General features: G+C 41.2%; 1 protein-coding gene across 5 annotated transcripts in view; it reads left to right on the top strand.

Annotated features, from left to right (window-relative positions):
• Positions 1-346: 346 nt before the first annotated feature.
• LOC131984913 (SH2 domain-containing adapter protein F-like) overlaps positions 347-25298 on the top strand; it is a 104540-nt gene continuing 79588 nt past the window's right edge. For all 5 annotated transcript variants that reach the window (XM_059349908.1, XM_059349893.1, XM_059349892.1 and 2 more), the window contains exons 1-2: positions 347-1104; positions 18933-19065. In XM_059349908.1, the coding sequence (XP_059205891.1) occupies positions 673-1104; positions 18933-19065 (565 nt within the window). In that variant the 5' untranslated portion in view covers positions 347-672. The remainder of the gene's footprint in view (positions 1105-18932; positions 19066-25298) is intronic.

Below are 25298 nucleotides of genomic sequence, written 5' to 3'. Positions count from 1 at the left end.
TTTAACGTCCTCCAATGAACTATAGACTTACCCTAGGATTGAATTCACCCTGTGGTAGTTCACAAAGAGGAGTTAAGGACCAACATGGCTCTAAGAAACTTGCAAGATGACAGGATGTTAGAGCCAAACTTGTGATCATTGTATCATCTTGTACTACTGGAATTCATAATTCTGCATTCAACACCAAAAATCCTCTTCCGAGGATCCCTTAGACAAGACACACACCAGACTGGGGTTCTGTGTTTTTTTTTTTTTTTTTTTTAAACTGGATTTACATTCATGCAGCGGTGACAATATTGTCAGCAGTCAGCGGGGTTTCGGGAGTCCAGTAGGTGGCAGTGAATGTTCTCAGGTAGGGAGGGCAGGTTGTGGGGGGGCGTGTGTTCCTCTTGCACAAGCGCTCCCATGTTGCGTAGTCTGGAAACCTGACGTGGAGAGCAGCCGCGCTGAGTGACAGAGTTGCGGCAGGGCAGATCAGAAAGTGCCTGTGGCCGCGCTCCCCCTGCTCCCTACTCCTCTCCGGACTGACAAGACTGGCGACACGCTCCGACACCGGTCGGCTGGCCGCGGGTGACCCGAGGTTCCCACTTTGACGAACACACTCGGGCTCCGCTGGCAAGGAAAGGTGGAACTAAACTACATTCATTGACTTGAGAGCGATGCACTGGCAGCATGGCCAAGTGGTTCAAGGAGCACCTAGGATTCAAAACTACCAAAGCACCTCCTCCGGCGCCTCCGAAACCGGACTACAGACACTGTCACACCGGTGTGCCCGGTGCGCCTGGCTACCAACAAACAAGCTCCGGGGCCACCTTCCCGAGCCCCGCTCAACCGGACATCCTCGCTGCTTACAAACTACAAAAGGAGCTGGACTTCGAGGACCCGTACACTCCAGGTGGAAATATTTCATTTGGCACGAGCTTGAACACTGTGGGGTCTCCGGATATCAAGTATGTGTCCCCAAAACACCGACTTATCAAGGTGGAAACAACCGAAAAGAGCAGCCCGGCTCCGGGCGGCGGTGTCACCGTCACCCAAGCTGTTGCTGTGGGGAGTGTTAAATCTCCCACTTCACCTCCTTCGGACCACGACAACAAGGAGAAGGTGGGTGAAGTTTACTCCACACATGAATCTGTATGAGTCTAGAGCAACAACTAAACTCTTGACTTGCTTCCAGGCGGAAATGTTCTATCATGTTTGTTAGTGATTATTGCTAAATATCTACATCTGAGACTAGTTTTCTAACAACTAAAAAACGAACTAGATGCTATTTTCCCACTAAATTAAACATGGTCTATTTATGAAGCACTTGACCTACTCCTGTAAGGAATGAATCGTCACAACCGGCAAAACTTGTTATCACAACCACACAACGTCTGTCCACACGAGTTGCGACATCCAGCTCTGTCTAATAACTAACCTGCACTACAGGGAGTGCTACGGAGGGAGCAGTCTATGTCCTGTGTTGACACACAGCTCAATATCAGAGCAGACATGCCCCTAATACTGAAAATTGGGATCTTTTGCTTACTTTTGTGACAGTTAACTTGCTGTAAAAGTGCAGGCAAACTCTGCTCTGTCGGGGTGAAATGTGTGTGCAGTTACCATTCCAATCTGCAGCTTATTCCCAAAGCAACAATCTGATTCACAACACCTCTAATTTAACTTGAACCTAATCGTATGTAAGTAGACAGATCAATTTTGTGAATGTTCTTTTTGCACTGATGCCTTGAGGAGGAATTACTAGTGATGGGCTTATGGATAGATGGCTCTAATTTGAGCCTCACTTGGCACAGCTCTCTGAATAAAACTGCCTCACTCCTTTGTATTTTTTATTTATTTTTTATTTTTTACCTTTGAGGTTATGCAGGGAGCTGGTTGCACACTCATCAGCCCAACATAAATGTGGAGAGAGAAGTCATGCAGGCTGTGCCTTGGAGCACACTGTCATGTCAGGCCTCTCAGGAATTCACACACACTAGGCTCATTTGGAGAAACCTGAGATGTTCAGTGTCAGTGAGGTTAAGGACAAACCGTATGATGAGTGCGATCCCGTTGAGGAATGTTTCAGTGTCTGCATAGCTCATGTACAGAGGATTCAGCACGGCCGTGTGAAAATACACACTGTGCACCACTGTTTCCTCCTCAGATCACGTCTCAATCACTAAAATTTTTGCGGTCATCCTGCTTTCACCTTCCCGTTACTTCCTCCTGGTGTTGTGTTTGCTTTTGCACCTGTCTTGTGACTTGTGGCGGGTTTGCAGTTGCTTTTGGTTCAACACTTTTATTTATATTCCACAGTGTCTGCAACCTGTCACAAGTGTGTTGAGGGAGGAAAGACTGCACTTTTATCGCCCCAGTTTTGATCACACAAAAACACAACCGTCACCTATATATCCCACATTCCCACAACTCAGACATCTGGAAGCATGTGAAGCTCATGTTCAGTGCCAATGTTTGTTTCCGAATCTGTCAGCTACTGTTTTCAGCAGCCCTCATGAACATAGTATGCAGGTTTAATAATCATACAGCTATGTGTTATCAGTAAAACAAGCCAGAAACCAGAATTAGTAATTTCCACCCAGCCACCGCAGCTGTTCAAGCTGATTAAACAGATTATAGTTGTCTCGTGTTAATTGAAGCTTATTTGGATTTCCCCCAGTCAGGAATACAGTTGCCTCGACCCCTCCTCCTTGCCTCTCCATGTGCACATATGGCTGTAACAGACAGGCAGATGATTGTGTAGTATGGTTTAAATACCTCACACCTACCAGTATGAATGATGTTATGGATGCTAAAACAGAACCGACAACTGGCTGGCTTAAGCCGTACATCAAGGGAAGGGTTTAGGGGTTTCTTGTCAGGTGCTGGAGGTTAAATAAAATCATGTAGTGGTGGAGAGGGAAGATCGAAAGGAGATAATATGGTGGTGTGGCTTTTGCACCAGTTGTTTCTCCTCTTCATGTTGGTGTCTGTACACTGTCAGAAAACTGGAGATATCTGGGAGTGTTCTGCCACATTTAGTGTTTGTTTCCATCTATCTTGTAGAATATTAAAAAAAAAAAACCTTTCACAGACCTGGCAATTATCTGTGCTGTATAATCCATCATAATAAGCCTTAATTGTGTTATGTAAAAGTTTTCAGACTTATTATATTGTGCTGAGCTGAGTACTTTCACTGCATGGCTTTCTGCTGTTAGTCACCTGATACCCTCAGGAGGAAAAGGAAGTTTGCAGCACAAATACCACTTTAAAAGTATGTTAGCCTTGCAGTCTTTGTTACATTTGCTTTGTTTCAATATTAAGTATTTCTAAAATGTAAAAATGATTTAAATTGTAAATGAATAATTTGCAGGAAAAAAATTAGGATGTACCAATACTGATGTTTATATCACATATCAGGCAATGACAATGAAGCTGATTTATTCAATTTAATTTTATTAGGGATGCATCAATATAACCTTTTCAGTGCACGTAGTGATACCTAGGCTTTGGGTATTAGCCAATATCTCATCCAATAATAAGCTGCATGCTTCGCTATGTGGAAGTGACTGGGATCATTCTTTTATGTGTAATGCAGCATCAGACTTAAACATTCCTTTCCATACTATGTCAAACAAAATGTAACAATTAAATACACAGATATACATTTACTTTAATGTCTTTATTTTGAATATTAATTTAATTATGGTAAAATTAACAGGGATTACTGTTCAAATGTAAACATTTTTAATGAAGCACCGAATGAGTCAAAACTTAAACGGGAATTAAAATTCCACCATGCAATGTAAATAGAATATAAAGATAGAATTGAATTGAATAGATCAGTTTCATTGTCGCAGATACCTGATCCAGCTCTTTAAATCACTATCAGCCAATATCCAATATCAGTATCCACATCCTTACTATATGCATTATATCCTAGAATTACACAATCCGAATTCCAATAAAGTTGGAATGCTGTGGAAAACAAAAAATCAAGACAACATTGTTAATATTCAGACTCATAAACTGTTTTGTTGCTGCAAAGGTTTATGCTTGAATTTAATAATAACTAACAATTGAGTATGTTTATATTTATGTATTTGTTTCTTACATTTTGTTTTACAAGGTTTGGTAAGCTTGATGTCAACAGAAAACAATGACTCACATGTGCACAGTGAGGCATACAGCTTATTAATGAACAGTTCAGTTATTGGTCCAATCCATACTTGGTATCAGCCAATACCAAAAGCAGAGGAACCTGTATTGTGACTGAAAAAGTTGGATAGGTGCATCCCTAGAAAAAAACCTTCAAATAAGTCACCATGCCAGTAAAACCTTTGCTTCAAAGAGTGTAGTTTGGCTTTGTGTTCAAACTTTTACAAGGATTACCATTTGTCTGGAAGCTATGTGTGGCTGGCCATGATAATTATTTGCAAATCCTTGTTTGAGGGACTCTCCAGGTGGCTATTGTAAAATTCCTATTGTGTAGACACTTGTTTCAACAGTTTCTGGGAGGATGCGCTGTTTGCAGTTGGTTTTTGACACACTCTTTCTTCAGAGTTGAAAGGTTGAAAGCGTATTGAATTCACAATATGTGATCTTGTTTCGGGTTAGTTTTTTTCCACAAACTTCTGGTTTGTAGCTCACACATAGACACACACACACACACACACACATTCACATCAGCGTGACAGTAAATGGAGTCAGTGGCTTCACAGAATCTCTGTCGTCTTTCTAACTGCACAGACTAAACGCTGACTGTCTGAGGCTGAGCAAAGAGCACACAAGTGTCTTAACAGCACCGCTTGGTTACATTGATGTTTTAATTACTTGACTCATGAATGCTAATGATATCACTGCTTACCTAATGCCTGAAATGCCAATAGCGGCATCAAGTGAATTTTCCCCAGTCCATCTCTATTCACCAAGCTTCTGTGGGGGAAAAGCAAGATAAATACGTTTTAATATGCAGTAATGTACTTCAAAATATAATGTAGCTGCTACCCAGGTGTTCTATTTCATCTGAGTGTTCCAATTCTGCGTTTTTTTTTCTTCTTCCAATCATTGTCTAAGAAGTGCCAATTTATTCAGTGGATTTATTTCACGTTTGGAGTTGTGCTTAATATGGGGCTTTATTTTGATTTTCAAGGCAGTTGTGATGTGTTTTGTTTTTAATGGCGGCAAGCCCTTCATGGTAGAATGAATTGAGGGAGATGATCAATTATCATCCCGCCTTGGAGATAATTAAAGGCCTCATCTCCCAGCTCATCGCTCTACTCAGCACTAACCGAACTTCTCTCAAGGACACGCAAAAGTGATGATGGGCTCCACTCGGAAATGTGTAAACAAAAGCAGTAGTGCAGAGCTGACAGGCTGTGGCATCCTTGTGAAGTGCAGCCGATCATCATCAGTATCTGTCTGTGCACCTGGGAAACTGCTGTTCCAACCTAACTTTGGTTCTCTCTTCATGACTCGAGGTCCCTTTAACTCACTGATCCTACAAGCCAGCTTGCATATCTATCTATAGAATTTTGGATCAGACAGTTGTTGTGCAGCCAACAGAGGCATCTGGATCGACAGATTTCCCCTGTGCTTATTTTGCAACATCCATCCATTCCATGCACCCTTTTCTTTTTTTTTTTTTCTTTTTTTTTTTTTACAAGACCTGGCTCAGCAATTCAAAAGAGTGTGCTTGAGGTGGAAAACCATTGGTATCAACTATGAGAAGGTTATGTTTTTGATCCTGTATGGATGTGTGTTGCTAGCAAAGTATTTAAAAAAATGAGTCAACAGATTTCATTAGAATTTGGTGGGAAGTTAAGCCTGACTGATAGGGCAAGTTATAAAGGCCTTTTTATTTTAGCTCATGACCCATGACTTAAGGCCTGGAAGCAAAAAACATTTCAAAACGATTTTTGGTTTTATTTAAATGTTTTGTCAGCAAATGCTTCATATATTCATCCACTGCTTGACTTTTAGCCCAAATTATATTTTTGATTAAAAGGAATAAGCTGACAGTTTGGAAAAAAAGGTTATTTGCTTTCTTGCTGAGAGATAGATGAGAAGATCGATACCACTCTCATATCTTCCTGTGACCATCTGCAGTGGTTTAGTATAGCTTAACTTTATCTTAGCCCACAAATTAACACACTATATCTAGTATGTTTTATCAAGACAAAATCGAGTTGTAAAAAGTAAAAATTTTGGTTTCATAGGGCTTTATGTGCTCGTGTCTGAATTATTTCTTGGCTGTGCGAAGAGTGTATATTAAATTTGGTTAATGCAAACTGTCTGTAACCCTTCAAGTTCAACCCTCTATATATTAATTAAAATAATAATTGTATTATCATTTAAAGAAATGACTGATTTCAGCTTCAATATCCTTAATGTAATACAGTAGTCAGAAGTGATTTGTAGTTACTAGTCTTGGGGTAAAGATCAGACTTTTTATTTTATTGTAAATAATTGGTCAAATACAATGAATGGCAGTCCACACTGATCTGAGTCTGGTTTAATCTGTTGGAGAAAAGTTGGATCAGGCTTGTTTGACTGGCCTGCAGATTGCAGTTCCTGTAGAGCATGGCTGAACGCTGCTCAGCTTCATTTCCCCACAACCTGAATATCTTCGCTTGGCCTTTCACCCTGGCACTGCAGACATCAGTGGAGTTTTATAAATGCATCCCACCGGCCTTTTACACTCTCATCTCTGCCAGTGATAGGAGAAATGTCAAGCACAAACGTCAATATCACCTGGGTCTGTGAGAGTGGTTTTTCTTCAGGGAGCCAGAAAATGGATGAAAACATCAGAGCCCATCATGTTTTGTTATAGCACCCCTTTTAAGTGCAGTTCTCTAGCTTTCTGTATCAGACAGAGGCTGGCCTGACTGGATGCCAGAGTGGTGCATGATGTGCCCTCGTTGCTGTACAATTACACAGACCTCTGTTTGTGCCCGCTGGCTGAGTTAAAGTTAGAGTGTTGGACATGAATGAATGTTTTATCACATTTTTTAAATGAAAACTATTTCACACCTCTGGACTTCCAAGCAGAACAAATACATAATGGAAATAATACATAGCCTTAAAAGTAGAGTTTGGCGGTCAATCAATGTATCAATAAATTCAAATTTATGGTTTAGGATGATGTTTTGAAATGAAAATTGATTTGGTGCATCACCACCACCACCGCTTCCCGTTAAAGTTCATAATATTCTTCAGACAGGGAAAATATCAGCACCTCAAGCATCAGACCTTCCTCTGGACCATCAGAGAAGCACAGGGACTGCAAAATAGCAAGCTGGCCCCCACTTGCATCCTTTACTAAATTGTGAGGGAAATTACTTTATTCTTTGATTTTGGTTTGGAGAAAAAAAAATCTGTCATTGATGGATACATTTTAATTAAGGAAAACTCTCACTACCTAGAGAGTCAAAGCCAAGCTTTTTGTTTGAACTGTCAAAATTGAAGTCCCACAATTGTTTGTTTCCTAGTTTTTGTTAATCAATTTTACTGCTAAAAAATTAATAATCTTTTGTAGTATTTTTTAAAATAAAAAATGGCAGTGTGAAAAAAAACCAAGATTGCAATTTTATCCTATATTACTCAGCCCTAAGCACCAGCACTGTTGTTAGGTAATTTTCCCATCGCTGTAACAATGTGATACCCAGGTTGATATAATAAACAGATGCGTGTGAGAGTTGTATGAGCTGTTATATATGTCTTTGACTTTGCAGCTGTTGTTTTTCTTAATTGTGCTCACTAGTGACAAATGTGTTACCGTCACTCGTGGGCAGATTAGATCATTGTTTTCATAATTGTGATAAATTGTGTAAAATAACCAAGGCAATGTGTTGCTATAGCTACTCTGACTCATACTGTACCAGTAAAGTCTAGACTGTGATATTGCTGGCATGAAGTGGCAGAGATGATTGTGAAATTTTTGTTTCCAGTTTGACTCACTGAGCTGTCAAAGAATGCCATGCATTTCCTCAGCTATTTTAAGCATCTAAGGCATTTTGTCAAAGTCATCTCGTATAGGTCAAGTCTACAAGGTATTCAGCTCTAATCACACACTGCTCAGAAAAAAACGAATTGTTCTTTGCATACCAACTAATCTTAGACTTGTTTTTTTTATGTTTTACTGTCAATGACAAAAGAGCTCCACAATGGATTCCTGCGACCTGAGCAAGAATCCTGGAATGGCATTGTGAATGGAAGGAAGGAGTAGAGAGCGGTACATGTTTAAGCCCCGCCTCTGTGGGGCAGCATGAAGTCATCCTGTAGTGGCGGATACGCTGGAAGCCATAATGTAATGCTTATTCAATTGAGCATCGAAACCTTAGGCTTTTCATCAAGATATCATTTCGGTGAATCCACAAATCCTATTACATTTACATGAAGGCAGTGTAATCCAGCTTTACTGAGTGTAATGACTAGTCATGGTTAGGTTTTATATACAACCATCCCACCACATGAGCTTGAAAGTTATAGGTCTTGGAAATGATGGCCTTTAGCCATTGTTTGCTTATTTTCTTCTTTCCCTCCATCTGGGAGCCTTCTTTCCACTTTAAAGAGTCCCGATGGAGTCTGTTGTGTTTGTTCCTCGATTTGCTTTTTCTAGCTTTGCACTGGAACATCAGTCACATGATTCCACCAGGTCACAATTAGCCTCCAGACTAGTGCTGCAGCTTTGGCCGCTGGGGAGTTGTAGACACATGGCTCTGTTTTGTTTAATGACAGTGTGTGTGTATGTGTGTAGCAGAGTCTAGAAGGAGGGACTCCTGGTGGGCAGGCAGATCGTCACACACCGATTAAAAGGAAACAAATTGAGCCTGAAGCTTGCATGCCATCTCAGGCACAAAGGGAGTATCTGCATCAAGTATTGACTTTTTGTACTGTTTTTGCAAAATCAGTAGCTCTGCCCTCCAAACTATGCAAATTTAAGCTGTAACCAGTTAGTTATTTTTGAATCAAAATCAAAATACACGGTACTTGGTAGAGGTCACAGAGATCTGATTTTGCTTTTTTTTAAATCTCCTGCGTGTGAGAGCAGGCTGTTGTTTTTGTGTCACACTGCAGGAGGCAGCCAGACTTCCGTCTTGCAAACAGAGCTGCCCTGTGATCTGAGTGCCCACCAGGAAGCTGAGCACTTCCATTTCTTCTTAGTGGGATTCCAGACTTCCATTTCATTTTATTCTATGAATGAGAAACGAGTCCACTAAATAATTTAGAGTTTGTTGTATTGCGGCTCAGATCTTTGATTGGCTCACAAGAGATCACATATCTCAGTTTGTATCGTCACAGTTAAAATGAGCTGTTATTGTGATGGGGCAGAGAAAGAAAGCCACTATCTGCAGTTGTTTGGTGGAAAATAAGGAATGGCTTGGTTGCTCCAGGATTAAGGAAGTGCTCCCTTCCTGTCAGGAAGTGTTTACAGCTTGGTGACATTCCCTTTTTAACTTGACAAGTCTGTGCTCGCCCCTGTGTGTAGGCTGGGTATTCTGGCTGCTTGCTAAAATATAACCAGGGTTATGTTCTGGGCTGTTTCGACATAAGCAATCTAGATGACGGAAATAGTGACAAATGATGACTGCACATAGCTGTTGCATGCTCCACTGAGGGCTCTTTGTGGCAACAGACCGGTGATTGTCCCTCACGCCTCCTAATATAGCCTCTCTAGCCTTTTGCTATCCAGCTCTGAGAGGTGGGAAGCCACGTAGCAATGGCAGTGGTATGGGACTCCACCCTGCACTCTCACTCTATTGTCAGTGTAGGCGACACGCAGGGACCTCAGTGCATCCCCGCCACACAGAGGCTATCTGAGGCCACAGAGCTTCCAGCCTCAATCAAGACGTCCTCACATCAGAATCTGGAGCTTTGTTTACGGCCTGACTGCGCCTTGTTTTTCTCCCTGTTCTGTAAATCACGCTTCCAAAATCAAAGCCTTCGTCCCAGCGGATCTCCTCATGTTGTTTCATGAAGCGCTTTCCTGCTTTCCTAATTGTGTGAGTTTCTATCTTATAGGAGCCGTGATAAACAATACTGTTTTTGCTTGTGGTGGCAGCATCACATGGGAGTGAATTACATTTCCACAGTATGTCAGCACACTTGTATGTTTAAACAACTTTATTTTTCCTCTTTTCTGCATACTACCTCATCCTCAAATTAAAAAACAAACTGGTTTTTGCATAATACTTGTAGTAAGGGGGGAAATTACTGTAGCCTATGTTGAGGACAAATCGTTCATTCACAGGGCCATGGGATTATCATATTTTATGAAATACCAACATTCCACTGTAGCACCTGAATTATTATAGACTCTTGCACCGCAGCACTAACTGTATGTAGCAGAAACACTGCCAATAAATCTATCACAGAGGGATGGAGGCAGAGGAAGGAAATTGGATTTTGTCAAGCGTGTCGTCAAGTACTTAATCTTGAATATCTGTCGCATATTAAGAGCACCTTCATAGGGTGCAACCCACGGCCTCCTCCCTTTTCTCCACTGGAGGTCTTAAGTGGCTGTGTGGAGTGTGTTCCAATGAAGCAGGTCCTTAGGGACAAGTTGGGGTGCATTTGTGCTTCACTGCCTCGGGTGCTAAAGAACGATACAGTTATTTATCAGGGTAGGAGTGCAGATAGAGTAGAAATTTATTGAAAAGTAGGGTTATTTAGCTCCTCAAATTGTGAAAGCTGCGAGGCAATTTCTAGAAAGGACTTGATGGAGGATGCGGGGCATAGAGTTTTCTTCAACTGACACTGTATTGTTTACACACATCTACTTACCATTTAGCCTGACAGCGTATTGATGGTACAGAGGGACATGTAGTTCATTTAGCAGCTTTTGTAAATGTTTTATACATAGTAATTCAAAATCATAGTTGTAACCTTTGACCTTGTAAATTACACAAAACATTCACCTTTGAAGGTCTTTATAGTCAAAAGTCAGCATTACAAATCCAGACAAAAAAGTGCTCTGCACAGTTATTATTTTCAGTTGACGTTTTGCAACAAGGTGTGGACACTGAACAGTAAAGAATAAACACCTAAATGCTTGTTAACACTTTAAGACTGATTAATATCAGTATTAGAGTCTAATAGAATGTTTGCATTCCGTGTCTTGAGGGCATAAATTGGGTGTAGTGCTGTTCCGTGATGCTGTGATGTTCTCTTAATGGCTTTTACAGATGCCTTGGGGCAGATAATAACCTCCACATAAACAAAGCCAGTGCAGACTCCAGAAATGCATATTGCTTATTGATGTTTACCAAGGATACCAAAAGGATGTGAGAGGCAAAAGACTTTCTCTGGACAGAATGTTGCTCAGTGATGATGAGAATACAGTGGTAGATACTAGGGCTTGGCGAAAAAAATGTTTTATTCCGATATAGGTTGTTTAATATCATATCAATAGTCTGTATGAAATAATCACACAGAAAAGCCTGTTATTGTATACTCTATACTCCCAGTGCTTCTATTGTTTGCTCCAGCTTTTGCCCCAACTTTAAAGAGATAGTTCGGGATTTTGAACATTAAGCTGTATGCCGTACTTGCCAGTAGTGTAGTGGATGCAAAGCTGTAAGCTTACTTTCTGAGCTCCGGTGTCAGAGTTCTGTCCGGTTCACATTGTAGAATAGATAGTTCTGGCAAGCTGTCAAGAAACAACAAGGTTTTACTTCACAGCCTATGTGTACACTAAAAAGTCACCAACTCCACCAAAAAACAATGGCTCTCATGCATATAAGAAACCAACTTCACTTTGCACTAACTTGTTTCTTGGAAAAGCCAGTAAAGTAGTGAGTAGTTTACTCGCTTTGTCAAGAAACAAAATATTTCTTCAACATCCTTATTTGAACAATATATATATATATATATATATATATATATATATATATATATATATATATATATTATTATTATTTTTTTTTTTCACTTTTTTTTTCTCGCTTTTTTAACAAATTGAAAATATGATGTTCACAGCTGCATTTGGTCTTGTCTGTTAACATGATGATGTCATGACTGTATGACAGATGACAAGACCCTCCCTGGTTATGCTAAGAGTTCTGATGTAATACATCACTAAGCTTACCAGTAAGACAACTGTCATGATGACAGCAAGTTAAAATAACAGAAAATGTCAGTCGAACTTTTAGTAGGTCTAAGGAACTGTCAGTAAAATTTCTAGTAGTTGTTCATCATTGCCTGGGACCTCTTGAGTAATAATCTGTGCAGACAGAATGTCTTAAGAAAGTCTGATTTCAAATGAGCACTGATAATGAACACTAGACATCCTACTTCAGCCCTGATTGAGACATAGTAAGACGTGTGTGTGTGTGTGTGTGTGTGTGTATTTGTGCAACTTATGCACACATACCTGATTTGTGACTGCATATCATCAGTGTGATGACCCAAAGCACACTGGACAATAAGTGCCATAAAAGACCCATAGTGCACAGTAACCCACACTAACAGTGGTAATGTGGGGACTATCCAGGTGTGCATAACGTGTTTTACACCCCTTTCCATTTAATGCTGCTCTGATGTTTTTCTCCACAAGTGCGGTGCATGTTATCAGTGTCGCTGTTGCTGCATCTGGAAGCATTCCCATGCAAACCATGATCAACAACAGGCTAAATCAGTTGTGCCAAAAGAACCGGCTTCACCCCGACCGCTGTGCGAAAGCCACCCCACATGGGTAAGAGTGCAGGGATCTGAAGAACCAACATTTAATGTGGTCTGCGTCCTAAAGGGGATGCTGTGTAATAAATAAGTCGGCAGCCAGAAGTGAGTTGTTCTTTGAACAGTGCAGATGTGAGGGAGACACATGTGAAACTGATGTCTGAGCACACTGATGTGCAAAGGGGAATGCAAAACCTAATCCTCAAAACATACAGTACAGCAAAGTATATGTCTAACAGACTCTCTGCTAGCTGTTGTGGCCCAGAAAATGCACTTTTAAGGCTAAGTGGGAATAAAGGAATATAGGAGGGATGATTTTAATAATCCTGTGTATGTTTTTAACCATTAATAAGGTCAAACATGTTCTGAAGAGGCGTGGGCATGCTTTTATCTTGTTGTCCATGAATTTCAATATTTGTTTGCATTAATTCACAAGCATGAGTACACTTACTAACCCTGAATCATTGCTCTTGAATGATTCTCCAGCTAGATTAAAAGCAAATGAATAAACCTGGAACCAAACAGATGTTTTGTTTATCTCGAGTGAAGTGCTCTTCATTGGTGTGTGGACTGCAGTAGCTTGTGACTGATTGTGCAAAGATGTCTTTATAGCAAATATAGTAATTTGATTCGCTGCCTCTGCAGACTCCTAAGTAGGCCTTTAGAGGAGGCACATCACTCTTCCAAGCTCACAGAGAGGCAGGAGCTCAAGCAGCAACGGTGTTTCTTTGGAAACATTTCAATAAAGTTTCATTAATGTCAGGTCTGGATGGTGGGAAATGCACTTCTGCACCGTCTCTGCTTTAGAGGTGAAGCCAGTTGTCTGTCTGCCTAAACAATTTGGTAGCTATAGAACCCAGCAGTGCTCAGCCTTTGTAAGGGGCCTTCATTGAATTGTAAACATATTTGTGCTTACTTCTCGGAAACATGAAAGTATCTTATTGACAGTTAATGAATTATGTCAACAGAGCAGCTGTGATCATGCTTGTTTAAATACATTGCCTTGAGGAAGTGTTTCTTTCCAGTATGTTCATTCTAGAAAATTGCAGCCAAGTTATCTAAGGATGGTTGCGTACTGCACACACAGCATTCGTCCTATGTTTACAGACAGATAAGGTGGAGGAGCTATCAGCAGAGGCACTGCAATGAAGCTCAGCTTGCTGAGTTTGGATTTTACATGAACATTTGAACAGCTTTCCATCCACCAGGAGTAAATATACTTTATGCATAGCAGCACTCGTCTGTAGGAAAATAAAACGTATAGTGCCCCCTCATCTTTCCTCACCTCCCTCCCTCTCTTCTTTCTCTCTGCACTATAGTGGCATGCTTTCTTTTTGTTCCACCAAAGAACAAAAGAGCAATAGCTGCAAAAAAAAGCCTTTTGAAATGCTGTAATGCAATTGAGCTGCTAAGCACTGAGTTGTATTAGGTTATCAGTGGCTGAAATCCCTCGTGGCGTGAGACATAAATCATACACGTCAGTCTTCTTTTTCTTTTTTTTCCTCTCCTCCCTCATTCTACAGCCTGCTGACTTTTCTGGCAGTCTCAGGGGGGCTTCAACCTTGACTAGCCTGTGACGCATTCAATCCTTCCTGGACCAGCCGTGACATTAATATCACATTCCTGTCTGCACTCATTTAGCAAGAGTGAGATTAGTCTTTATTTTCATCTATGTGTGTTTGTCAAAATGTGTTTATCTGGTTATTGTCGGTGAAATCACCAGTCTGCTGCTACATTGCATTTGCTTCTGGTTGTTTGTTATGCTTGCTTAAAATGCAGAGAAAAACAGAAGTGCGGCAACCTCTTTTTTAATAATGGTGACCAAATTTCCAGCCTTGCTCAAACTTCAACTAATAGAGTTTCTGAATTTTTCATTATTTTCCTCCTGATTATCTGAAGAGCTAGCTCGAACACATTCTCTCTCCATTAAAAGTGCAGGAGGAGAAGTGTAGCCCATATTTTCTCACTTCTAATGGAAGACTGGTGCCCAATCGAATTGCAATCCCACAAGTCCCTGCATCGTCAAGATCTAGCATTGAGCCAAAGTGGCAGGTGCCTGTTATAGTCTCCCTCCTTTGCTAATGTTCCCCCTCTGTTCCCACTGATTTGAAGTCAGCTTCATCGCCTGAGAGCTGCAGTGCATTTCAACAAGTCTGTTGCTCCCTTCGTTGTGAGCTGCCAGAGCTCTGGCAGGTGTAAGACATAGCCAACCTGGGATCTGAGATGTGGAAGGAAAGCAATTGAGTGAGTTCTCTCTCTCTCTATGCTGCAGACCAGCAAAGCAGCCAGCTACCACAGTGACATGGCCTAAGCCTGTGAGGTGGCTTTGTGAGATTCATATAGGCTTACAGCGCGGCTTAGCAAAGACCTGATATATTGAAGTAATGCAGTCTTGTGCTGAGGGGGAATTTTGCTTTCATGACAAGTGCGGCTTGGCTGCAGTCCTGACACACCCTGGCATGCCACAAGGCAGATGGTGTGTCCCTAGGCGCCGCTGCCGCTCTCTAGCACCCCTCTCCTTGCAACCCCATGCTCCTCCTTCTGTCGAGTAGTCATTAGTGCAGTGGGACAGGAAGGACACATTGGAACAGTTTGGAAATATTAACAACCTCCTCCACCCAAACATGAACTGGGCTGCAGGGGCTGGGTGACAATGACACTGAGGCAGTGTGCTGAACTAAATAGTGGATGGTTCAAATCTCCAGATGCCCAGGAAGGATCTGTGTAGGCTAAATTAATAACATGCTAATGGGTGACAATAGAATACAGTAGTAATACACATCACTGGTTTGTAAAGGTATAAATGTGACACACAGGGTGGAGCTGGTAATGACCTTGCGGCTGAGAAATTCCCCCTTCATAAAGGATGTCTCTCAAACAAACAACTCCTCTTAATCCGCTGTAATTTCCCAGCTTGGGATAAATAAAGTATATCTATCTATCTATCTTAGTCATCAAGATACTTGTCATATTGTTGAGCTATTTTGTAATACAATAATGCTAAATGAAAGTGAAATAGAAAGACCAACATGACCAACTTCTTTCTTTCAGTTTTATTCAATGGCAGTCAGGCTGAGTTGTCATCAGCTTAAACTTGCATTTAATGAGAAAAGAAAACTTAACTATCCCTGCTGACTGGAGTAAGAACATGAGCCAGGTGTTGAAAAGAGCTTTTACTGCCCCACTCAGAGCTAAATATACACATTCCTGTAAAATGTAAATCCCTTTTTTTGTAGTGTTAGCTGTTTGATGACAAGCTGTTGCAACCTTATATAAGTATATGTGTACACAGAGGCCGTAATTACGATGTTCTCATTGTTGGCAGCTGTTACTTTAATTAGGCCACATCATGGGAAGCGAAATATTGATTGTGGATACTTTCTAATGTGTTCTAATTGCATATTCTTGACATGGCTCAAAACGAAATATTTTATAATTCAAATGATGAGCTTACTCTGAATACTGTCTCAGCCTCCACATGCAGAGGTAAAAGAACAGAACCAAGAGCCACTTGTGGCTGATTGCCAATTCCTGTTTTGCTTCCAGAGTACCAGCAGGCCCATTGGACTTTGATTTAGCTTGATTTTGAATGTTTGGGACTGCAAAAAGGCACACACCGTACATCAGAGTTCAAGTGAAGTGTTTTACCTTATCTGTCCTCTAGTACCATGCTATTTTAGACATTATCAAACCAACATTTCCAAATTATGAACAACTTGTGTACAACATGGCTGTTGCATATCAGGCCTAAACTACAAGGTAGTGCATGTTTGTGTTGTTTAGCCTTTGATTTTGTATTTAGTTTGTATTGTTTAGCCTGATTTGTGCAAAAATGCACATACATTAGAGTTTTAAGTGAAGTATTTTGCATTATCCACCCTCTAGTAGCACGCTTCTTTACAATAAAAAACAAAATTTCCAAGCCATAAGTATGACCTACTTGTAGACAGCAATTTGCTGCATATCAGACACAAACTAAAAGTGTTTGAAGCTTAAACACTTCATTGGTTTTTATAAATGATTGCATTTAATCCCAACACATCCCTCACATCTAATGCTATCAGAAGTTTTCATCACACCCTTTATTTGTCCTTCATTATGTCAACAGGAAAGGCAAAGATGATGTCATGTGTTTGGAGTGGCTCCACACATACCCAAATAAGTGACTGCCGTTATTTCCTGAAACATGCCCAAACATCCTTTGGCTCCTGAAGGTGCATAAGGCAGAAAAGGTTTAAGGTGTTAGCTTTGCTCAAACCTCACTGTGGGCGAATATCTAAACTATCTCTGTCATCTAAAGCTGCTGAAGAGAATGTAAGATGCACCATTTGGAGTGTTTTATCCCTCTTGTGGGCTATGGTCTCAAACCTCGAGCCACTGCTACAGTATGTGGACCGCAGTCAAATGCTCACTGCCCTTCATCCCTCCCATTTAGGTGATTCATATGTTTTCTTAGTGAGGGTTACTTATTCTTAGGTTTGGGCTGTGTTTGCAGTGACTGTATCTGAGGTGGGTTGGCACACACTATGATTACTGATGGCGGAGTTTCTGTGCAACAAGGTGCGAGGTGGTAATGACACTGTGGCTGTAATGCATATTATGTAGAGAGTGTTTGGGGTCCCTGGGGCTGCAAAGATGTTGCTTATTAGAATGAGTGAATTTAATTAAACTTGTGAGTGAATTATGTATATTTCAGTGGCACAGAAAACAAACCAGGACAATGTTTGTATTGGATTTTTCCCCCTGCTTGAATTCACAGAAGCAAAACATTCGAGGAACCCATAATTATGCTGCGGCAGAAAAAGTCCTAGTTATTTTCCCCAAAACAGATGGAGATGGAATATTGAAGAAGGTGGATTTAACACATAGTAGCTGCTATGAAACACATCCGTGGTACTTACTTCCCTTGCTATTATTGCCTAATCCATGTATAGTGGAGATGATCTGAGCAGGAATATACCTGTCAGCATTTCATTGCCACTAAGAGGCTTACAAATTATACGCAGTGAACTTTCCAGCATTTGTCATTGGAAACTTTTAATGACACTTGACCTCGATCAGTGTTGTAAAAATTTTGGTGCTTTCCCAGCTGAAAAGAAGTGGAAGTTTACATTTGACTTTCTTCCCTGAGGCTTGGCAGGTGTGTATGAGAGTGTGAGTGTGTGTCTGTGGCACTCTCATGGGTGGCCTCTATTTGGGGTTAGCTTCTCGGAAGTGTGCTCCCTCTGTGGCAAAGATGGACAGTGGTGGTTCTTGGGAAAGCCGGCGAGGTGTAGGCACAGCACGGCAGGCACGAGGCTCAGTCCACCTCCAGTGTGCCCCGCCTGGCCCCATCCACCCGATGAGTGATGAGCTTGTTTATAATGAGACCAAATCCCTTCCTCTTACACATGACTCATAGGGTGTAGTGCCAGTCATGACCGTGTTTACATGCTTGCTTAGGTGTATGCATAAGCGTTTCCTTATTTGTTTGAAAGCCTTGTCTAAAATTTCCCAAGTTACAGAACATGCTTCTCCTCTGGCCACTGATTGGCAGGGCTAGACTCTTAGGAGCCTCAACAGAGAAAAAGTCAGTTTTTCTGGCCCAAACCCCTGCAGTCACACCCCCTCATTAGATCCAATGTCCAAGAGGACGGATTGCTCAGATGGCAGTCTATTTCCTTTCAAAGGGTAGAACTTTTGAAGCGGTGTCCTGGTAGATGGAGCAAACATTTCAAGGAAACAAATATCCCCCAAGGCACTATAGATGCGGACTGTTGCTGTGCTCCCTAAAGGTTTGAGCTGTATTTCTGGGTCTCGGGACATCCACCTAATTGCCATCTACTGCACAAAATGCTCAGCAAAAGAGCAAGACTGCAATTAGCCGTGGCTCACTGCCAGCTCGGCATAAATCTGCCAAATTGTTTCTCTTAAGAAAGTTGAGCAGTTGTGGTCTTCTTTCCTCTACTTTTGAAATGCAGGCCTGTCACTGGGCTATCATATAATTAGGCAGACCAGCAGTAGCAAAGAGCGTGCTGTAAGGCTAAAAGCTGAGGCATTGTGGTGGTGTGCTGAGCCATACAGAGGTAGGGTGTTATTTATGAGTATTTTCCTTTGTTTTCTAGCCTGCACTGGTAGATATCACCAGGTCCTGTCCTGGGCTGCAGCGGTATCTGTCATGCAACTCTCCAGACACCTACCCACATTGTATTGTTCAACAGAGCAGCAAAATGAATTCTCCTCTTGCTATTTTTCCCTCCTATCTCACCTCTCATTGTTTTTCTCTTCTTCAGCTCATTATCCTTGAAGACTACGCGGACCCTTTCGATGCTGAGCAAGCTGGTGGCACTCAGACCAGCACGGAAAAAGTGACGACTGAGAACGATGGCTACATGGAGCCATATGAGGCCCAGAAGATGATGGCAGGTAGATTCGTTTTCTTAAATCTCTATTTGGTGTCACCAAGCGACTGTCTCACACTTTCCGCAATCAAGTGACAAGTTATTGATTTGTGTTTTTTGCTACGATTTGTTATTATGTGTCCCAGTGGAGCATTAATTAGTATGCACTGCGATTTGGCCATATGTTTCCAAGCTGGGAATTAATGGAGAGGCTCAGACAGCCTAATGCTGCTGTACATGACAGGTGCAGCAGAGCAAAAATGACCTGTGTGTCATGAAATATGTCAAAACATTTTCAAAAGCAGTGACTTTGCCCGCAGAAATCATACAAGCCCATAAGTGATTTATAAACACAGTTCAGAAGTCCAATGAAGAAAGAGGTGTTTTTTCAAATCCTTATGCTGAACTGAGTGCATGTGGAGACAGCCACTTGCTGGGATTTCCAGGAAGGGACAACAACAATATCTGTGTGCTAACATAAGAATTCAGCCGAACCACATTCTCCACACGTCTTTGTCACAGTGCACATTCATTCTGTGGCTAAGTGAGCACAGCAATGACAAAGAACAAAGAATGTGCAGAAAGAGAGGAGAAATGATGAAAAATGTGGAGAAAACATAACATGTGGCAGCTGTTTCTATTTCCTAAACAGACTTTCGTACCAAAGACAGGAATGCCGAAAAAATGCTTGTATGACTGTCAGACCTCAAATGAATGTTTCTGTAACTTGGATGACTATAAAATATCAGAACTGTACCTTGATATACTTACATAGTCACATCATCTGCAGTATACAGGTACCTCTCCCTCTCCTGCACATATTGTCCTTTTGTACACACACACTCTTGGCTCACACAAAGGCAGGACATGAATGTCTCTGTCCCTCCTCAGCAATTTTCTTTTAATGGGCCTCCAGACAATCTCTTGTTTTCATCTGTCTTACTGGTTTGACCTCTGGCCCAGTCATTGCCTCAGCTGAGTACAAAAACTCAAGATTTATCGCCTCTCTCAGGTGGAGGAAGCTGTAGGAAAAAAAATCTTGGCTTCTGTGATATCATTGAATTTTGAACTTACTTCAGGTTTTCTGTGCTTTTTAAATTCAACTTCACACAGTTCTGCATATTTGATCCATTGACAAACTAAACTATGCTGGCAGTGATTGCCTGTTTGATCTGATGAAGTATTTTTGTTGTTGATGTTTCTGGTTGCTCTTGTCTCTTGAACGTGAAGTGGTGTTGTTTTGCTGCTGTTTTGACTGAGCTGGCAGGTGTTGTTTTAAATATAGCTGTTCTACTGTCATCCTTTTAATATCCACAATGATCCATGGAGTTGTTCCATGGATGGGTGGTTTCACGTGCACTAAATAATTGATTTAATTCAAACATGCAGGCACATAGGTAGGAATGGCATTATTTGAGGAGGGTACATTTGACAATATTTGATATATTCATTTGCAAAGAGGCAATTATGTGAAATGTTCACAGAATAATTTAATTAAAAGAGATGTAACTCACACAGGCCATATCGGTGACTGTGGGTTAGAATCAAGCAGTAAGCAGGCCTGAGAATTGAAGCCAATGCAGAAGTGCGTTAAACCTGCATTCTTTATAATGGCCAACAGATTGGTCTGATTGAATAGAAATCTTTGAGATCTTTTTCTCATTAAACATTTTCTTAATGAGTCTATAGTCTCTTTCAAGTCTTCTTTAATACAGAATGATGTTAATTTTGTAATTTTTGGTCACATTAAAAGTAAAATAGTTGGTAAAGCAGTACATGCTTCAGGTTGTGGCTGTCTTAACAAATAACTACCACAGAACATGCATATTTTATCTAAAAACACAGACACATTCACAGTGTGTTTTCAGTTCATGAAGTTGTATCATTTTGGCTGTTTATTTTTAAACCTTGCAAAACCAAGCTGGATAGTGTTATTGCTAGCTCATGAATTAGGTTAACCCTTATTGTTCAAATATGGTCATTTCTGACTCCAGAGAACCGAGATAGCGACAGGCTAAAACCAAGATGGAAATGGCCAAATTGAGGCTTCAAAGGCTAGTCTCCAAACCAATGGGTGACTTCACAGTGGCAATTTTCACTTTTTATATACAGTCTATGGTTTGAATTAAATATTCATGCTTGTAGCAACCATAGTACATAATTATGATTATGGAAAATCTAAAAGTATAATCATGGGTCACTGCACCAAAAAAACAAATGGTATTCATTGCTGGTTTATTATTGGTAACATATGTAGTGCTGCTATTTCCTTTAACATGTATGCATCCAGGCCAGAAACACTAAGCTTTTTCAGGAACACCTTCCTCTACATTTACACACATTCACACTGGGATGCGGCCCAGTTCAGCCCCTCTGGTGCAGTTGGGGGTTAACTGCCTTGCCCAAGGGCACATGAATGATGTAATAAGGGTCATTTGCTGCTCTTTCAAGTTCTCTCATGGTGCAAGGCCAGGTGTGTGCACCAAAAACTTAAGTATACTGACTGGATATAGAATAACTGCTGCACTTCCCATTCTGACAGCATATTGGTTCGGCAGAAGTGCACACTCAGAATTTAGTTGGCTAAAAAGGAGAGAGAGAGGACCATTGCATGGGCTGCTGCACTGAAGCAAAGAAAGGACTAAACCACTCATGTGAAGCAAGAGGCTTGCATCTCTCGCTCTTTCTCATTCTGTCACTATCGCTATTTCTTTTCTCTTTCACTCCCCAGGCAAGACTTTTTTTTGTACTCAATGACAACCTGCACTGTTCGCAAAACGTGAGTTTTCTTCAGCTCTCAGACTGTTGCCTGTAGATATCCGTAGCTCTAACAGTCTGCCTCTTTTTCATTTTTTTTGCTTTCACAGATTGGTGCAGATGGACTCAAAACCCCCAAACATGCCAAAACAACAGAAACTTTTCTATTTGTGGTTGTCAGAGCGAGTTTTTAATTTACCACCAGTCAAATTCATATCATCTATAAAACGCTTAGTCTACCTCCTCATAAAATGGGCTTTAGCTGTCTCAACCTGCAAAATTTAAAGGTGTGTAACGGATAGTTTCTCATAAAGAGTGTTTCCAATTAATTCTAAGAAGTGGACTGAAAATAAATCAGACTCCCTGACGTTTTTAGTTTGTCTTAACAGACGACCTTAACGTTTCAAGTTCCAACACAAAATTTACTTTGAGCTGCTGTCGGCTCGGATGTCACTTAAATGTGAACACACACACACACACACACACACACACACACACACACACACACACACACACACACACGCACACACACTGCCTGGTCCAATTTTTTTTTTCTTTTTTTTTTTCTACAGATCAATCTCAGTAATTTAATACTCATGTTACTACAGATGTTTATCATTTTCAACATAAGAATCTTTGATGTCACATTTGCATTTCAATTTGGGAAATCTCTTTTTTTTTATATCTAATTCTTCTTCCATGTTTCCTGACACATGCAGAAGCATTTGTATGTCATAATGTCTTGGAACTGGACACCTCAGATTAGTATCTTTAGTGTTGAGTAATCACTTGTGGTTTTGCACTGCACTTAGCAGAGATTAGGGGTGATCAGACAGAAACTCCTCTATAAAGCAATAGTGTGACTAAGCTGTTCCATAAAGGATTCCCCCATGGACTGAAAAGTCTCTGTAACGCTCTCATTTACATGAGGTACGTGTGGCATTTATCCAGAAAAGAATTGTGGCAATTTTGCTTGCAAAGTTTCATTTAGGAAGTCGCAGTGATGGAGTGTATATGGTATAGAGCCTCTATAATTACATGGTATTGCTGCTGTAGGTTACTAGAATCTGTTTTGAATGCAGAGATTCTTCTTCCAAACCTAAAGGTTAATTAGCTCAGTTTGTACGATGATACAGCAGTTGGTGCAGGTGCTTTCTGTATAAGCCCTTGAACAGCAAGTATGAGGTCAGTTTGTACTGATTAGAAAAGGCCTTTCACATTCCTTCGCTCTCCCTTGAATTTTGCATTTTGTGAGCCATTGCAGCCTCATGAGTCGAGCAATCTGATTGATTGTTATGCTTTACTGTGTGTTCCCTACAAGCAATGTTATCCACAAGCTACAGGAAAGCCACTCATGTTCTATAGAGAACCAAAGGTTTGTTGCACAGGACAATCCACTGTACATAATTGGCCAATCAGATGTCTGCATGTCCTATTTTCTCCAACCGATGTGGTCCCATTCACTGAAGTGTGAAACATCTAAGAAGCTCTTCATAGTCTTTCAAAGCCACTTATCCTCTATAATGTTATTGTCCAAAAGAGAGGATTCCAATGCAGACTGTGTTGTTAAAGTACACCTGTTTTGTGTTCCAAGTAGCACGTCCTCCATTTTTTGTAATTCACACAACTTCAATTTGAAAACCAACAGACCAAAATGAGATTGCTGCATAGATGCAACAAGCCCAAAGCCTCACACACACACTGGCTTGATACAAAGTGACCAATTAACCCTGTTGCTTTATTATTAAAGGAATACTTCATCCCCAGAATTATTATTTGTATATCAGTTACTCACCCTGTGTTACCTTCAATTTGTGACATGCCTCCACAGTGAACAAAGAGTCCAAAAACAGACATTTGATGAATTGAAGTAAATGGGGGTAGAGTTAAAACTATATAAAAAATCTATTTTGTTTACAAAAAATGAAGGAAATAAGGGCAGAGTAATTGGTATATAAGAGATTATTTTGCGGTTGAAACTTGCAATCACAAAGGCTACATGTTTTGAAAGATGTTTTGAGTTCAATTCTGTGGAAACCGGATGTGTTATTTTGGAGATACAATTATAATTCCTTGATTACGCAACATTCACACCTTAAACACACAAACACATACACTCGACCACATAGTGGGAGGTGTGGCGTGTAAGGCCTGAGGCGAAAAGTGCCACAGCCGTTTACATAACAGAGTTTGCACTCCCGCTGTTTGTGTGTGTGTGTGTGTGTGTATTTGTTGGTATGCACGCTGTCAGTCACGTGTACGTGACTTTGTGTGTGAGAGCTGAACTGGCCTATGCCCGTGTGTGTGTGTGTGTGTGTGCTCCATGTCTGTCTCTCCCAAGAGCCATCCTTAGTGAGGTTGAGCTTGCTGATTTATGAGCCTGCTGGAGGGGCATGTCACGACTTCCTTAACCTGAAAAGCCAGCCCCACCCCCGCAGAAACTGCTCCACACTGACTGCCGGCCGCGTCTCCACCTGCAGTTATGTGAAGACATGTGTGCAGCCACTCTGTCTTTACAACATTTCCTGCGTGTGTGTTTCCAGAGTGCCTTGAATGCTTGTCATGTCTACACGCGTCCACTACTGCATGCGCTATCTTCGTATCCGTGTAAGTGTGTTAAACGTGTGTGTGTGTGTGTGTGAGAGTCACAGAGGGGACGTTTTCCCCCCTAATTGTCAGCTGGTCTTCTGGCATGTGGAGTTATAGTATTTAAGGTATATATCTTGTATGTGGGTGTATTTTGAATGTGTGCAAGGTCTCAGCAGATTTAACACATAATCTTCTTGTTGTATCCTGTCGTCTCTTTCACACGTATAAATACTCACAGATATGTTCAGGCTACACACACACACACCTCCTCAGCTGTCAGCATGGCCATTCCAGGCATACCTCAACACAAGCAGCAGCACCTAATCAAAAGAGGAGCTGTCGGAAGAAAAGCTAGAGTCAACTTTTGCAATGTTACTTTATCTGCTCCACTTGACTCTGTTCCCTTATACATTGTTGTAGCTGTTGAGACTTGTTACACACTGACAAGTACAAGGGGCAGGGCTAGTACTGCAAGGCAGGCTGCGTCAAGGCATTTCTCAATGAACTCCCTCTCATCGTCATACTCTCCAGTCATCCCTGGCAGGCAAACGACCATGTGAGAGTTTTCCCACAATTCAGAGGGGGCCTGTTGTGCAAACAGCTTGCATGATTGACCTCTCCCAAACAAACACACTCCAGTCCACAAGAAATGGCCACCACGCTACTGCTCTGAGGTGTGTTTTGAGGTGTTTTTGAGGGGTATCGGACAGAAATAACCCCTCCAGTGTGAAATATGTTATGCCACTGGTGAATTTATTACACACAATGTCAAAAGTTGTAACCTCAATTTGTCCTCATCCCATCTTTTAGGTCCTGCTCAGTCATTTAGCGGCAGGAGAGTTGTGCAACAGGGCCAGAATGCCTGGGGGGAAAAACCTTGATGTTTTCCATAATGGTTGACTCACGGTGGAT

The sequence above is a fragment of the Centropristis striata genome, chromosome 2 (genome assembly GCF_030273125.1).
Source record: "Centropristis striata isolate RG_2023a ecotype Rhode Island chromosome 2, C.striata_1.0, whole genome shotgun sequence".
Classification (NCBI taxonomy): Eukaryota; Metazoa; Chordata; class Actinopteri; order Perciformes; family Serranidae; genus Centropristis; species Centropristis striata.
The sequence above is the reverse complement of the archived record's forward strand: the minus strand, read 5'-3'. Positions and strand labels throughout refer to the sequence as shown.